A 15,942-nucleotide genomic window follows, 5' to 3' on the forward strand; every position below is an offset into this window, starting at 1 on the left:
CCCTAGGACTGTTCAAATAAAGAGAGAAAGAGGATAAGGAATCCCACGGAAGGGGAGAAGATCAGGCCAGGGACAGAAGATAAGGTAGGGTACTTTCTTGATACCTGTTCCATCAAGACAAAACAAAATACCTTCTATGGCACGTAGTTCACATTTGCAATGCATGCATTCAACAGGTGTTTGAGGGTTCAGACACTGTTCCTGACTAGGGGGACACCTCTGGAGCTCATGGAGCTTACATCTAAGTGGGGGAGGAGGGGCAGTGAACAAATACAGAATATTAACGACACTGAGACACCTAGTGCCTGTATTTTGGTGTCTATACACCCTTCTCCAATGAAAACCAGGGCTCTTTGGAGAAATGGCAGGAAATACACAAGAGGAGCCTGGCGCCCCTTGTGATGTCAGAAAGCAGCAAGAGCTCAAACACAAAACAAAACAAAAAAACATACCAAACCAAAGATAACAACAGCAACCAGAACCCAAAGCCCACGTGGATAAGAATAGGTCAGAGGGGCACAGGGCCACCTGACAGAGAACCCCATGGTCAGAGCTGGGACTGGAGTAAAAAAACAAATCTAGTTTTGGATTATAAACCAAAATAAAAAATAAATAGCCATGAATCCACAGTGACATAAATAAATGATCGGATAAATTAATAAACAGGGGAAAGAGACAAATCTCCCTTGCAGAAGAATTCCAAATAACTTATGCACATCCTCCATCCTAAAGGACAAAGTCCCCGTTCCTCAGGAGTGTGCTATGCCTGGTAACATCCCTCCACAGGGGACAGTATGGAACCAGGGAAAATGGAGTTAACTCTGCAGGAGAGAAGACCCACACACCGTTTCAGCCAGGTGATCAGGGACAGCCTCCTCCACAGGTGGACAGGACGCACCCCAACTCAGTGTGACGAAATGACACTTTACCTGAGCGATTTTCCTCCCCAACCTCACTACCCAGCCTAATCATGAGAAAAGAAATCGGGCTAGGTCCAGGAGAGGGGCATTCTGCAGTATGGACGAGCAGTGCTCCTCAAAACCGAGGAGGTCCTTAAAAACAAGGACAGTCTGAGAAGTGGCCATAGCCGCGCGGAGCCTCAGGGGACAGGACAACTAGATGTACGTGCGATCCTGGACAGGAGCGTGGTACAGAGAGAACACTGGATGTCAGGTATCAACTAAGAGAACCGGAATAAACTATGCACATGTGTTAAGAATCTATCAATATTGATTCATTAATTGTCACAGACTCTGTTAACGAAAGATGTTGAGGATGGAAACCCGTGGGCAGGGGCAGAGGGTAACATGGGAACTCTCTGTACTACCGGCTCCATTTCTCTGTAAATCTAAAATTATAAATCTAAAAAATAGATTAAAAAAAAAAAGAAGAAGCAGATCTGAAGGTCAGAGACGAAAGAAGTCGGGGCTCTCTCCTGCTGACCCCAAACATGCAAGCTTCTGTGAGTGCAGCAAGTAGGAAACGGAACACCACCGACCACATCGTGACCCCAGAAGAGGACCCCGGGCTCGGAGGGGACCCCAGCCCCGGCTGACAGAGCGACTGCCATTTTGTGAGACCTTGAGCAGAGACCCCAGTTAGGCTGTGCCTGGAATTCTGATCCATGGAAACTGTTGAGATAATAAATACTAGTTTTAATTAAGTTGCTTAAAAAAAAAAAAAAATACTAAACCAAAACACAACACACATTTCAGAAAGCGGTGAATGTGCTGTACCAGGTTGAATTAATTAAGATGTAGAGAGTGATGGGGGGGAGCCTTCATGGATTTGGGTGGTCCAGGAAGCCCTCTCGGGGTGACTTCTAAGTGGGAGTGAGTCTGAGGAGGGAGCCCGCGAGGAGGCCTGTGCGGAGAGAGCCCTATGGACAAAGGCACAGCCAGCTCCAGGGCCTTGCCAGGAAGGTTTGTGCACTCCAGGCAGGAAGGGCGGCCGGGTGGTTGGAGGGATGCCAGGGTCAGCACAGCAGAGCAAGAGGGTGGGGGTGGGGGCGGGTAGCGAAAGCCGGGTTACACAGCGCTGCCACTAAGGACAGAGGGTTTGGGTACCCCTAGGACCCACACACTGAGATTCTAACCCCCAAGGTGATGGTATTAGGAAGAGGGGCCCTTGGGAGGTGACCAAGTCACAAGGATGGTGCCCTCGAGACTGGGATCAGCGGTTAGGGTTAGGGTTAGGGCCTCATACAAGCATCAGAGAGCAGCCCCCACCAGACGCTGCACAAGCCCATGTACTGAGTTCGGACTTCCTGGCCTCCGGAATGGGGGGAAATACATTTTTGCTGCGTATTTTGGTACGATCTCTGGCATTTTGTCATAGCAGCCCAAGCTGGCTAAGACGGCTTCTAAAAAAAGGGTAAAGAATTTGGGTTTTACCTGTGCTCTGACTAGAAGCCTCTGGAGGGCTGGTAGCAGAGGAGCAACCTATCTGACTTAGGGTTGTTAAAAAAAATACGTTAACTGTGAAGGACGGATGACTGGGTGCGGGAGTGGAGTCAGTCGGGGTGTCTAGACAGGGGGCTCTGGGTCAGCTGCGACCCGGGTGGTGGCAGAGGTCATGGGTGTCCCCCAGGAGCGTGGGCGTTGGGGAGTGGCGGGGGTCGGCCATTCACACTCAGCTTGAGGATCTGCATCCGTGCGGGGGCGCAGAGGTTCCCCAGCGAGAGGACTACAAGTAACCACAGCTGTCCCGTGCTCTCCCCCCGTGGCACCCCCCCGCCACTGTCCTGCGCAGTCTCTCCCCCATGTCATCCGTCCCTGCCCTGCGGAGTGCCGCGATGACTCATCCAATCCAATGCTAATCTCTGGCACTTGCCTGCATCCAGCTGGTGCCGCGCCAGTCTGGGCTAGCTTGGCTCCTGGAGACCCTGCCAGAGGGGAAACGGGCTCCCCACCACCCCCCCCCAGCATCCTGGCCCGGCAAAGCCGCCCCCGCATAATTAGTGGCCTGGTCTGTGCGGCAGGCTAATCAAACAATTTGTTGCTAGTCACGTCACAAAGGTACGGCGTACCCTGTTTGGCCTGGGCACTGGTGAAATCCGGAGCGGAGTGGTGCACGGGACGGGCCGTCCTCCCTCACGGTGGAACGGAGAGGCCGCTCAGAGGATTCTGCTGGTTTGTGTTTGGTTTTGGGTTTTGGCCCTGGTGAAATTCAACCAGTGGCAAGTGAAATTCCATCCTTGGACTCTGGACTCCAAATTTACCTTTTTCATGCTTACATAGCCTTCCATCTGCTCGCCATGCCCTTGCCTGGCCAGCCCCGGGCCCCTGCCACAGTGGGTCCCCCCAGCTGTTCTGGAAGCTTAGGGCTAATCCTTTGGGCCCCAGTCTGTGCCCGGGTGCAGATGCCTGGAATGCCAATCTGGGCGAAAGCTTGGGCTCTGAAGCCTTTGTGTCCCATTTTGCCATAAATACCTCTAGTATAAATGATGCTTTGCCTTAGGCATGAGGTGGCTGTTGCTGGTGGCGGACATGCTGAGCACGGGAACAGGCCAACCCTAGAAGGTTAACTTCTAGAGGTCAAGGACTGGTCAGGTTCTGGGAGGGTTTGGTGCTGACACGTGGGGTTCTAGAGGTCAAAGCATCCCTTCAGGGTTGGCCCCTGGGCCTCTCAGTAGCTTCCTCTGCTGAGCGGGGGGGTGGTGGAGGACAGCTTCTGAGTCGGCTCTCTCTGCCGCTAACTGAGCCAAATTCACAGGGTCAGCAGAGGGCACCTGGTCTGGGCACTGCTCCCATGGCTGTATCTGGCCTCATTGGAAAGGATATGAACTTGAGGAGGAAGAAAGTGTTCTCCTACCCTTTGGGGGTTCAGCTTCCCAAAAAGACCCCTGTTCGAGAGATCAGCCCTTTGTGGCTTTGTCCTTGATCCTCTCCTGCTAGAGCCTGGCCTGACGGTGCCATGATGGGTGTGGACACCTCTTGTCTCCCTAGCCTCTTTTGGGAGGACAGAACTCTACTTATGGACAGAGGTAACAAAGCTTCATGGTGGATGGAATGGGTTAACTCCAACCAGGACAGTACCCCAGGCAGCAAGAAACGGCTCTTAGAACGGCAACTTCTCCAAAGCTCTTCTTGATGCTAACATTTTATCATGAACTTTGATTTTGCCATTAAGAAAAAAAATACAGTGCATGTCCTAGAAAGCAGATTTCGCTGAGCCCCTCAGGAACCAGGGCTCAGGGACTTCTGCATAGTAATCACCGAAGCCCTCTTACGGCGCTTGCCTATCTCTTGCTGCGCGGGGTGGGGCTTGGAGAAACAGTCTCCGAGGTGGTCGCGGAGGGAAGAAAGCAAGCAAATCGCGAAAGGCCTTGGCCAACTGGTTCACCCCTAGGAGCCCAACATTTTACACTGGAAAGAACGTTACGGTTCAGCTGTTCCACGGGCTCTCGGCTCCTTCTTGCTCCTGACCATCACCCCCAGAAGTCCTGCTGGGATCGCTGTGGGGCGAGGGCCCAGCACGCATCAGTATTTCTAAGAGCTCTTCCAGGGACGGGGCTGTGTGTGGTGACTGAGAAGCATGAAGGAGGGGATAGGGGAGCCAGGCACCCACTCACACAGCCTGGAGGGTGGGGGCCTCCGATTGCGAATCAATCAAAGCTTTCAGACCCTCAGCCCCAGAGCCCCCTGCCCTCGCCTCCCTCGGAGAGAGTCCCACCCACCGTCCCAGGTGAGCAGGACGGCCCCCGACCCCCCCGGCCTCAGCTGTGGGCCCAGCCACTGTCGCTCTGTTCTGGCCCGCTTACGGCCTGCCCGATGGTGTGCGATCCGGCCAGAGAGGATCAAAGGGCTGATCACAGTCTTCCTCAGTCTCTCTGGAAGGGGACTTGAGCCACCCAGAAGGAAGCTATCGGGGTTGAAAGGTCCCGGACACCTAACACCTGGGCAGGCTGTGAGCCTCGCTCGGGGCCCGGAGAGAGGGGTGCGCATGCGGGGAGCTGCAAACACCTCGAGAGGGCAGGGATGAAAGCATGTCAGCAGCCAGAGCTCGAGGATTCCGGCTCTGCCCAAGGCCTGTTTGCTCAGCTTTTCTCCGATTCCTGGGAGACCTTTCTAGAGCCTCAGAAAAGCCCGTTGACAGGAGCCTGTCTCTGTATCGCTAGAAATATCTTAGAGGGAATGCTCTGGACAAACAGGGCCATTCTACTCTTATCTTTTTACCTTTCAGGGTCTGAGGGAGACTTTGACTGGAGGGTGGAAACAGAAAGGTCTCCGTGGCTGCCTTAAATGCAGTGCAGGGGTCAGGGCCCAGCCCAAGCCTGGCTTCGCTGAAGACATGGGGCATGGACAAAGGCAGGTCTTGTGGGCCTGTGTCGGAGGGACACCAGAAAGAGGGATGTAGGGGCACCAGAGAGCCCCCCTTGCTCCCTGATGACCACAGGCGTGGGACATGTGACTCTCTGGGGCGGAGGGCTCAGTCAGCCTGGGAAGCCTCATCTCGTCTCGGGCCCATTACGGCTGTGCGTCAGGGTATGAGGGCAAACCGGCCGGCCCCAAGACGAATTCTCCCAGCCACCGGCTCCCTGGCCCTCAGACGTCTCTTTGTACACCCAGAGGGACAGAGGCCGCCGTTCCTCAGACTGGCCCACCCCTCTGCCTCCCATCCCTGCCCAGACACTTCACAAAGGGGACCCGAGCTGGCCATAAGCACATGGTGCCTGGAGTCTAATGGACATTGTTTCCAGGTGGAAGACTCGCTTTCCTTTCTTCCCATAAATACGACAGATTCCCGGTGTCTAAGCCCAGCTCCCCACGGTGCATCAACCCACTTCTCCTTGTGAAGCAGACCCGACGGTGAGCTGCAGCTCCGGCCGAGACCACAGGGAAGAGAGGCACACACGGTGCGTGGACCAACCTGACTTCCCGTGGACTGGAACCCGTTCCTGCCCAGCCATACAGTTCTCTGTACATATAATCCTTTCTAGGGACCCTGGAGCAGTTCATGGCCGTGACACTGGCAGAGAGTAAGGGAGACAGACATGAAAGAAGGTCCAGCCCTGCCCACCACCCTTAGACTGCCTTACTTTGAAACGGCAGCAGCATTGAGGACCCATAAATCAAGGTGAGGATAAGTTTTTGAAAAGAAAACTGCCCAGCTTCCCACCCCAAAGTCCAAAACGTGCATAAAATGCCAGAGCATTTTCTGAGTTTGTGCTCTTGCTGGGTCTGATCCTCTGTCTGTGCCACGGACACACCATCTTTCCTACACCAGGCAGCCAGACTCCCGAGAGTGAAGGACCAGATCTTATTGGCCTCTGCAACCCCAGAAGCTGGCACAGTGACAGAGAGCTACGAGGAACTCAAAAACATGTCTGATGAATAAACGAGTGTCCTCTAGCCATTCTCCCAGAATCCCCATAGCCAGGACCTTTGCCCCCCAAGACCCCCCCACCCCGAGCCCACAGCCTTACCTCCCATGAGGAAGAGAAGCCCTGCCACATACTGCATAAGGCCCCGGTCCCAGCAGCAGCCCAGCACGCCGATGATCCAGCCGAAGAGGATGATGGCCACCGCCATGCCCATGAAGCCAGCTGTCATCCTGCGCAGATCTGTGGGGAAGCAGGGGGCACAGCGGTTAGCTCCAGAATCTAGACCTCGGGGTCACGGTGCATCCTGGCCCTGGGCAGAAGTGGGAAGTGGGAAGGCAACCTACGCTACTCAGACAGGTTTGCATCACCCAGCTCCCTCTGTAGAGGAGAGAGCCCCCGGCTGTAGCTATCCTTGGGTGCAGAAAGCAGGCCAGGACAGCTGGGTTCGCAAGCACAGGGAGAGATCGTCATCATCACTGCTGGCATTTCTCATACACCTCCTTGGTGCCAGGTGTAGCACTGTCCTTCCTGAGCATCTGGCTCAGCCGTTGGAGGGGGACGGGTACTATCTTTATCCCTATTTGAAAATGCATTGAACTGTTGACAGGCGTACAGGTGGTGAGTGGCAGAACAGGGTATCGAGCCCAGATCTGTATGGCTCCTGGCTGTCCCTGTGTCATCACCCACCTCTCCTGTGGAGGAGGGCGGGGTCTTGGGGGGCTGGCTGCACCTGCCGGGAGCTCCTTCCTTTCCCTCCAGGGTTGACTGGGGTCCCCAGGAGGTCCAATGAGGAGGAAGCTGCTGCTAGTGTCTTGTTCCTTCTCCTCGGAGCCAGCTCCCAGGGGCTCAGATTTCCCTGTATGTGGTTCTGCAGGGTGGGGAGCCACATGACCTGCTCTCACACGGAGCCCCTGGGCAGGCCTCTCCTGCTCCCAGGACACAGGTCAGCTCAGCTTTCTGGGCCTGGCCTTTCCCCGTTCCACACCTCACTGACTCTGCCGTACAAAGCCAGTGTGGCTCCGGGCAGGAGAAGAGCTGTCTGGAGAGGCAGTATTTTCAGCAGAAGGGAGAAGGCAGAGCTGCCCACACATCTCAGCCTCTCTCCCTCAGCACCTTGCCCTTGACTCTCTCCACTGCCCTCCGTGCGTGCCCCCACTCGCCTCCCATGCCCTCCCTGCATCCAGCCTTCCAACCTCCTTCAGAGTAGCACCGTCGCTGCTTGTCCTGGACTCCCTCCACCCTGCCCCAGCGCCCACCGGCCTGCGGCTCCCTGTCCATCTCTCCGGTCCGTGCGGAGCCCAGCCGCCAGCCCCGGTCCCAGCCCCAGCCCCAGTCCCACCAATGGGGCCAAATGGGAGCAAACCCCCTGCCCAGCCTCTGCGCCCAGGGGGTTGCCAGCGCAGCCTGAAGGACCCCAGGGGCACTCCCCTCTCTCAAAGGAAGGGAGGGAGAGTGAGGGTGGAGGGGAGGGCGCCCCAAAGCAAACTACGGCCACCCCCCAGGGAGACCCAGGTCAATCGCCTCGCATCCCCCAAGTGCCCGGTTTCTGCACACCATGAGGGTGTCCGATCCCCTCTGTTCCTCTCCCACTCCAGTCACCCCCACTGGAAGCCATGGCAGATCCTGGCACAGTCCGACTAGAGAACACTCCGCCTTCTCCCCGGACCTGCCACAGAAGATGAGATGCTGGAGCTGCCCCCTCACCCCACCCCCCACCCCGCTGCCGCCAGAGTAGCCGGCTGGGGTACAGGGAGGAGGGACAAAGCAGAACAGCCTGGACGGGAAGCAGGACGGGTCCCTGTGGCAGAGGCAGAAATCCATCCACCGATTTCTGCCCCAGATTGCATCCACGGAATCCATCCAGCTTTCTGCTCTAGCTGCGCTCCTCGGTCCTCCCCGCCCCAGCCTGGAACGCCCGCCCCGGCCAGACAGAAGCAACGCCCACTGTAGTCCCTGCCGGCAACTGCCAGAGCTACCGAATTACCATGCCACGCGACACAGAAGGCGACGACCTCCAATGTGTTGGAGGAAGCCTGAGGCAGGCGCCGCTCCAGCCCAGCGCCCGGACATGTGCCGCACGTCCCGGGCCGGCCCCTGGCTTCCCTGCTCAGGCACCCACGGCCAGCTTGAAAGGAGGAGGCCTGGCAGTCTTGCCAGGTGCACAGGCCCTTATCCTGGGAGCTGACGGCCGTGGTCGCGCCGGCCCCCATCGCCCCTCCCGGCTCCTTCTGCGGCCACCTGCTCAGCCCTTCTTCCTTCGCGGCCACCCACAGTCCTTCGAGGGAGCCAGGTCCGAGCTGCCTCCTTGGTGGAGAAGAAACCCCACCTTGACGCAAGAGTCCGTTTGGGCTGATCCCTGCAAACGCTTCATCCACTCTCCACTGCAGTCAAGGGCAAGGAGACGGTGAGAGTGGGGAAGGAGAGGTCCGGGTATGTTTGGAGTCAAGTCAGTTCAGATCCCCCTTAAACAGATCAGGACATTTTGTCCTAGACCCCTGTGGTGCATGAGGGGCTTCTCATGTCTCGGCCGCTTTCATAATACTGGAGACAGACAACACTGCTGAAGCTGCAAAGCACCTCTCCCTGCACTGCCCCCCAATGTGTCCCCCTACCCCGACCCTGCCGCCACACCTGGCCTTGCTCATGGGAAGCCTTCCTGGTCCTCAGGCTCTGCCCATCCACGCGACCAAAGGCACTGCCTGGGGGATTAAGTAGACAATGTGTCCCATGAGGCATGTCCCCTTGGGTCTGGAATGGACAAACAGGGCTGGACAGGAAAAGGAAATGCCATCGGAGGAAGCGGAAAGGCCGTCATGGTTGCAAGAAGGAAGCCAAGTCTGGGACTTCGAGGAAAAGGCAGAGAGGTAGGGACATGAAGAAAGTAGTTTCTCTTGCAAAAGTTCTGAGACAGAAAACTGTCACCCGTGTCCCAGGTCTGAGAGAGGCTGTGGCTGCTCGAGCACAGATTAGGAGAGCTCTGCCAGCGAAAGCTGAGGGCCGGGCTAAGTTGTTGATCTGGAAAGCAGGATGAAGACCAGAGGTCAGGCCCAAATATTTTCACCGACCAGGAGGCCTTTTGCCGTCACCCTGTGAGTACGAATTTGCAGGGTGATACACGCACGCTTGGTATTTTGTCCTCAGACTTTGGTAGCAATTCGAGGCAGCTGCAGCAACAGCTTGCAAGGGACACAGGACAAGAAATAGTCCTATTTTCTGGACAAGGAAAGCAAGATCCAAAGAAGTTAAATAACTTATCGACAAACCAGTGACATAAAGGGAGAGTGAGTTGTGTGGGAAAATAAAATTAATAACGCAGTTAAGGACCCACTGGGTTGTCATGGAGATTGAACGAATGTATCAAGTATTTCTTTCTCCCAAGTACACTGAGGACAATTGTTCTGAGATTTTTTTTTTCCCCCAAGGACAGGCATCCACAAGGATGGGCAAACAGGACAGGGAACAACCCAGGACCGGAAGTGGCAAAGCTGGTGGACAGTGCGCTTGGCTAAAGCCAAACTCGACGTGGCGGCGAGCGAGCTGTGGGCGAGCTGCAAACCAACTGCCCCGGGGCCCGGAGGCTCGAGAACCCGCAGCTGCAGGTTCCTCTGGATCAGGCCGTTAGTCACCCAGAGGGGAGGAGCATCCGGGATGTGGTGGCAGCTGTCTGGATGGAACTAGATCCCCTCATCCATTCCACAATGCTGGGGGACTCCCCAGGGGGGTAGGAAGGGGTCCTAGCACTGGCATTGACAAGCTCGTTCCCTATAGGTGATTAAGTGACCGTTCACATACAGAATGTTGAAGGCTTGTCCTTGGGACCCTAGTCCTTAAGGGGAAGCTGGCTGCCTGGTCTCTGACATCCTGCCTGGGGACCAGGAGAAGTCTTTCCAGTGATGACCAGCACAAGAGGAAAGACCTAGGCACCCAGCACTGGGGGAGCCCCACAGGCAGCCCCTCCCACCATTCTGCAGTAGAGCGTCCCATAGACAACCCCCACCCCAGCGCTTCCCGGCAGCTCTGCCCCCTGACAACACAGTGCCTTTAACCCGGGCCAAAGAACTTGAGGAAACAAGCCACCGAGAGAAGAGGCAATAATTCAAAGTTATTATTAATATTCCCAGAGAGGCAAGACACGAAATGTATTTTGTCTCCATGAAATAAGAACAGGAGTCTATTGGAAACATCTGGAGAACAAAACTAACCCCTTAAAATAGCAGAGTCAAAGTCACTGAAATTGATATTATAAAATCGATTCTAATTTATGTATTACCAGCGCTATCATGTTCCTAAGGAAAAATATAAGGACTTACAAAACACACACGGTGTAACGGGATAAAAATAATGAGAAATGAAGGGAACAGAAAAGAAAGGGAAGAAGAAGCGGGATCTCACGTGCTCGTGGGAGATCCTTGCAAAGGAAACGATGCTGGCTGTACCTGAGCTGAAAGGCAATACGCGTGGTTTCCATTGTCTTAAAATCTTTGTTGTCTCCCGTTTGTGCTTGAGTGAATCCTGCGTGTCACTCTGCCTGTGGAACGTGCCAGGTGCCAACGACAGCCCCCATTCCTGCCCATCCGCACTGCCCTGCGTGCCTACTTCCTGTCCTCGGGAGTAAGAGACCGCCTGGTTCCTTCTGTGACTGCTCACGGCGCCCACGGCAGGGCTCTGCACCCAGGAACGTACGTAGCTTCTACCTCATTCCCCATTTCTTCCTGCCTTTTTAGAGAAGAAAGAAAACCCAAATCATGTATTGGAAACCTTGTTAGAATACCACGCAGGGTCAACCTAAGAAAAATCCCCTTAGAAAGAGCCCGGGATAGAGCTGAGATAGAGAAAAATCTTCTCATGAACCCTTTTGGGTTGGAGCCCGTCATCTGCATTCCAGGACCCAGACGTTTAACATTCTAAGTTTTGAAACGAGAAAGGCACATTTTCAACTTTTTAGAAAAAGCATTTAGTTCAGCACCGTGGAAATGGTGTGCAAAGGGGGCTGGATAATGAGGGAGGCGGAAGAGGAAAGGCAAGGGGAACCATTAAATAGAACCAGAAAAAGCAGCTCTCCCTCACAGAAACTTTTGATTTTGAAGTTTACGGTCCTATTAACATTTAAATTGAAAGGTATTGCTTGCAACTCTACACGGGAAACCAGGGTATCTGCATTTAAATAAATACCACTTAGAGAAGGAAAATATATATGGGCTCTGAATATCTTTCTATTTGCTCTTTAAAGACCTTACACAGAAAAATGATAATGATTGTCATCTTTTCTCTCATCAAAAAAAAAAAAAAAAAAAAAAAAAAAGGGAGAGAGAAAAAAACCAAAAACCCAAGTCCCACAAAAACCAGTGAGGGTAACTAGGTGTTAGACCATCCTGAGATGGTACCCAGTGGAGATGGGGGGAAGTCGCTGTATTAATAGCCCCAGAATCAAGAGTACGGAGTGACTAGCAAGGGCACGGTTCGCGCTGGCCACACGGGGCACTGTCTGGGTTAGTCTCGTTTGCCGCAAGCTCTCACTCTGTGAGATAGAAGCATATCACCAGGCTCCGAGGGTGGAAGAGTGTAGGCTGCCCCAGGAGTTGGACATTCGTTCACGAGTCCATCAGTCCCTTGGGATTCAAGGTCGCAGGAACTGGAAGGGAGAACAAAATGGCGAGGCCAGAACTCAAGTGCTTTTGCCCCCCAAGGGATCGGTCTGGGAAGTAAGAAATAGAGAGTTGCCATGAACATGCCAGCCGTGGGATTAACTTGGGGCAAACGGATTCAAATGAGAAGGAATATTCCAGGACCAAATTACTGCACAGCAACCACGTCTGAAGCAAACGGGGCTGTGGTTCTGGGTAACCATATAGAGATTTGACTGTTGTGGGTGGAAGCCCAGATTCTTGGACCCGTGCTGCCTGGTTCAAAGTATGGCCCTGCCGTGTACTGGCTCTGTGACCTCGAGCAAGTTAGCCCATCTCTCTGGATCTCCGTCTCTGCACTTGTGGGCAGAGGGTTAGGACAGTACTTGCTTCAAAGGTTATTAAGAGGATTAAGTCGGTTAATACGTCTAAACTGCTTACAACAGTCCCTAGGACAAAACTAGAGCTACAGAAGGAGGAGTGGAAATGGAAGGCACTTAGAGTCACTCTCTTCTTCCCATCTTCCCGACTCATGCATCTACTGTCTGTAGCATAAAAAGGGCTGAGTAACAAGTCAGGGTTAGCCCCTAATTAAAGATCGGGTACCCAGAGGAAGAGCCTTCTAGAGTCCGTCCTTACGCCTCCAGGTACCTCGAGAAGCTGATGCAAAGGCTTGATCTTTCTATTCATTAAGACTGAGACATTCACCCCGGAGTGTTGCTGCTTCCTCTCCTCTGAGGACGAGCTGCTGGAGGCTGCCGCAGCTCACAGCGGAGGTGCTGGTGACCCCAGAGGCTGTCAGAGCCCCGCGCGCTCGCACTGAGCTCTGCGCAGACTAGAAGGGAGAGGAAGGAGCAGACTCGCTGCGAGGGCCACCGCGGTCGCGATTGGTCCTTAAACTGAAACAGGGAAATAGCTAATGGGAGACGTTGCCTATAGCTTTCTTGTAGAGCATAAGTCGGTTCCACATAATGTAGTCATATTTTATGTGAAAACAAAAGAGCTCTTAGGGCTGTCTGACTTGCTTTGTTCCCTGGAAGTTCCTTCAGAACTGTCCTCTGCCTACCTCCCGTGCCTCCATCTCTCTTCAAGCCCCCCAAGGATCTGGTCCTGGTAGACGAGACCCCCCTGCCCTTTCCTCGAGGCCACTGAACTCTCTGCCCACCTGCTCTGCCTGACAAGCTTCTCATCGCCCTAAAAGGTATCCCTACAGAGTCAGCCTGTGGGAGGCTTCCAGGCATGTGAGCAGATGCTGGTGTCCAGTACTCAGTCTCCTGTAGCCCTTCTCACCTCTCTGCATGTAACCCCTCATGTCTCCTTCCCTCCAGGAGATGCAAGCGTGTTCAGGGCTGCAGTCAGGTCTGGGGTTTTTGTCTTTGCCATCCCCGGCACATGGCCTGGCAGAAGCAGGTGCTCAATAAATGTTTGCTCATGAGCTCACCATCCCCCCCTCGCCGCAGTGACTAAAACTGTGTGCAGCACAGCATAAAGCAGGACGAGGGGGGTGGACCTGCCGGATTCAACACCCTGCATGGACACAAATGTCACAACGACTTGAAACCCATTTCTCTCGCCTCTCATCTGATTTTATTTTTATAAGCCAGGGGTACCTATCATGTAACAATCCAATATAGTGCTTTATTGTATACAAACAAATCATCGCTGGAGGTCCAGGTTCCAGATCACATAGAGCCATGTGGCGTGGGGCTCCTTACCTCAAAGTTTAATGACACAAGATACCCCACAGAGTATGGACCCAAAAGACCTTTCTGCCCCGCCCTTCCCTTCAGGTCAGGAAGAGATGGGGGGAGGGGAAGATGGTTGCAGTGGAACCAAGAAGTGGTTTCTAGGTCAGAAGACAGACCTGAGCTTCCCCCTCCTCATCCCCACCTCTGGCTTCGAGAGCTGCCATCAAGAGGGATATTAGTGATGCTGCCACAAAGAGGTCACTCCCGTTGTCAAAACGACAGAAGACAGATTGCAAAATGCGTACTCGCCTGATGCACTAGGTCAGCAGCTAAACCAAGTGCCTGGAGAGGAGGAAGAAGGGAGGAAAAGCCCAGCGGTGAGAAGCACTGACTCACCAGACTCCCTTCTCCTGTAGCCCCATCGCTACACAACAGCAGGAACCATAGACAGGAAGGACGAAAAGGAAACTCAACTTAGCAACCAGACACACCTGGGGACACCCCACCCCCAGCTCAGCACCTCACCCTCTGTTCCCCGGGGGCCTCCCTACTGGGAGTGAGGAGCTAGACCAGTGCAACCCGCTATTCCATCTTGAGATGCTCCCCGTGATCTCCCTGGATCATGTGTCACGGACAGCTGCTCTGAGCGCACCGTGCAGAAATCATCGTGGCTTGGCAAGCATGTGTCCCCAGAAAGTCCCCACCAAGCAATGAGAAGATACGAGCCTTAACACACGCAGGCACCTTACAGGGTGCTATCTTTCCAGAAAAATGTGGCAGGTCTGGAGAATGGGCTGATGGCAAAGACTCTGAAAAGCCGAGGGAAGGGAAGATAAACAGGCACGAACCTTTATTGTGTATTGACTACAGGCCATCATAGTGTTGGATAATTTACACAGACTTGTCCAGGAAGCCTCTGAATGGCTCTGTAAAGCAGACATTACTGTTCTCATTTTGTAGACTTAGAAAGTGAGACAAATGGAATTTCAGCCAGTGACCCAGAGACCAAGGTCACCAGCCGGGAAGAGGCAGGTCTGGGAAAGGGCCTCAGTCTGCCCGTGCCCTTTCCAGGCCTCAGACCATTCCAGATTCGCTGCCACTTCAGACCCCAGAAGACAACTTAACATTCAGGAGAACATAATAGAACATGATTTGGTTCTTACGATTCTTCTGAAAAACGTCAATGACAAGGGACAGTCATAACATGGGCGCACTTACTCCTGATGACCCCCATGGTGCAGGCGAGTATGCATCGAGCACGCGGACGGCGCAAGGAAGAACACACCAGATGTTAACAGGGAGCGTCCCCGGAGGTCTGCAACCTCTCCGGGAGCTTCCTGGGTGGAATCTGCAAGGATAGGGAATGATCCGAGGCCTCTGAGGGCCGGGGTCCAGCTCCTGGGTCAACCACCGGCCACGTCCCCTCGATGACCCCCCCCCCCCAATTCCTGGGGTGTGATATTTTGGATTTTGCTTGTTCTTTTCTATGATGGGAACGCGTGCTTTAACAATCACATTTCTAGTTCTTGAGAAGATTTGAGCTTTACTGTTTTTAACGTTCAAAGTCTAATGTAAACGTGACAGGAGCCGGGGATGCCCAGCCGGGCCACAGACTTCCTGATGAGGACGGCCTTTTCAAAGACACACCACCACCCCGGAATAGCTTCTTGTCTCTTTTTAACAGTGACCGTTGGAGACCTGCCGTGCTCCTTGCTGGCTAACAGTGTGTACCGTGGAAGCATCAGCCGTTGGACCTCAGAGCCTCCCCCGCCCCTCCAGCCCCCCTCAGGCCCGCACGAGCAGACGGTCAGGGACGGCCTCCAAACCGCCACTGGCCACAGCGGGGCGGCCCCAGGACCTCCGCAAACTCGCACAGATGGCCACAGCAATCTCCTGAGCCCCAAACGCCCCTTCCACCGTGGAGATCCCCATGAACCAAGCACAGCAGTATCTGTTGGAACGGAACAGGGGTGCAAAGAACAGACAGACAGAACACTGAAAGTTACACGAGAAGACCTGCGTCTGAGTCCTGGTTCTCCCTGTGCCGGCTGAATGCACCGTACGGGTCCCAGATGAACTCTTGGTTCTGAGGCCTCACGGCTGCAAACAACAGAGAACCAGCCCCATCCCTCCACCGTCTAAAGCTGGCCCGTCGGTACGGTTGCCACCGGCCCCACGTGTACCTGCGATCGCTACTGAGTGCTTGCACTGAGACACGTGTAAGTAGAAAATACTCAGCTGTCAAAGACTCAGCAGGGAATACTGCAGTAATAATTTTTTTTATTGATTACATGTTGATGAATGG

At 54.2% G+C, this 15,942-nt stretch overlaps 1 protein-coding gene across 1 annotated transcript in view; it reads right to left on the bottom strand.

Annotated features, from left to right (window-relative positions):
- Positions 1-15,942, bottom strand: part of TMEM178B (transmembrane protein 178B) — a 330,441-nt gene that overhangs the window by 20,907 nt on the left and 293,592 nt on the right. The window contains exon 3 of the mRNA XM_032304350.1: positions 6,428-6,565. Within this exon, the coding sequence (XP_032160241.1) occupies positions 6,428-6,565 (138 nt within the window). The remainder of the gene's footprint in view (positions 1-6,427; positions 6,566-15,942) is intronic.

This window comes from Mustela erminea, chromosome 11 (assembly GCF_009829155.1).
Source record: "Mustela erminea isolate mMusErm1 chromosome 11, mMusErm1.Pri, whole genome shotgun sequence".
Lineage (NCBI taxonomy): Eukaryota > Metazoa > Chordata > Mammalia > Carnivora > Mustelidae > Mustela > Mustela erminea.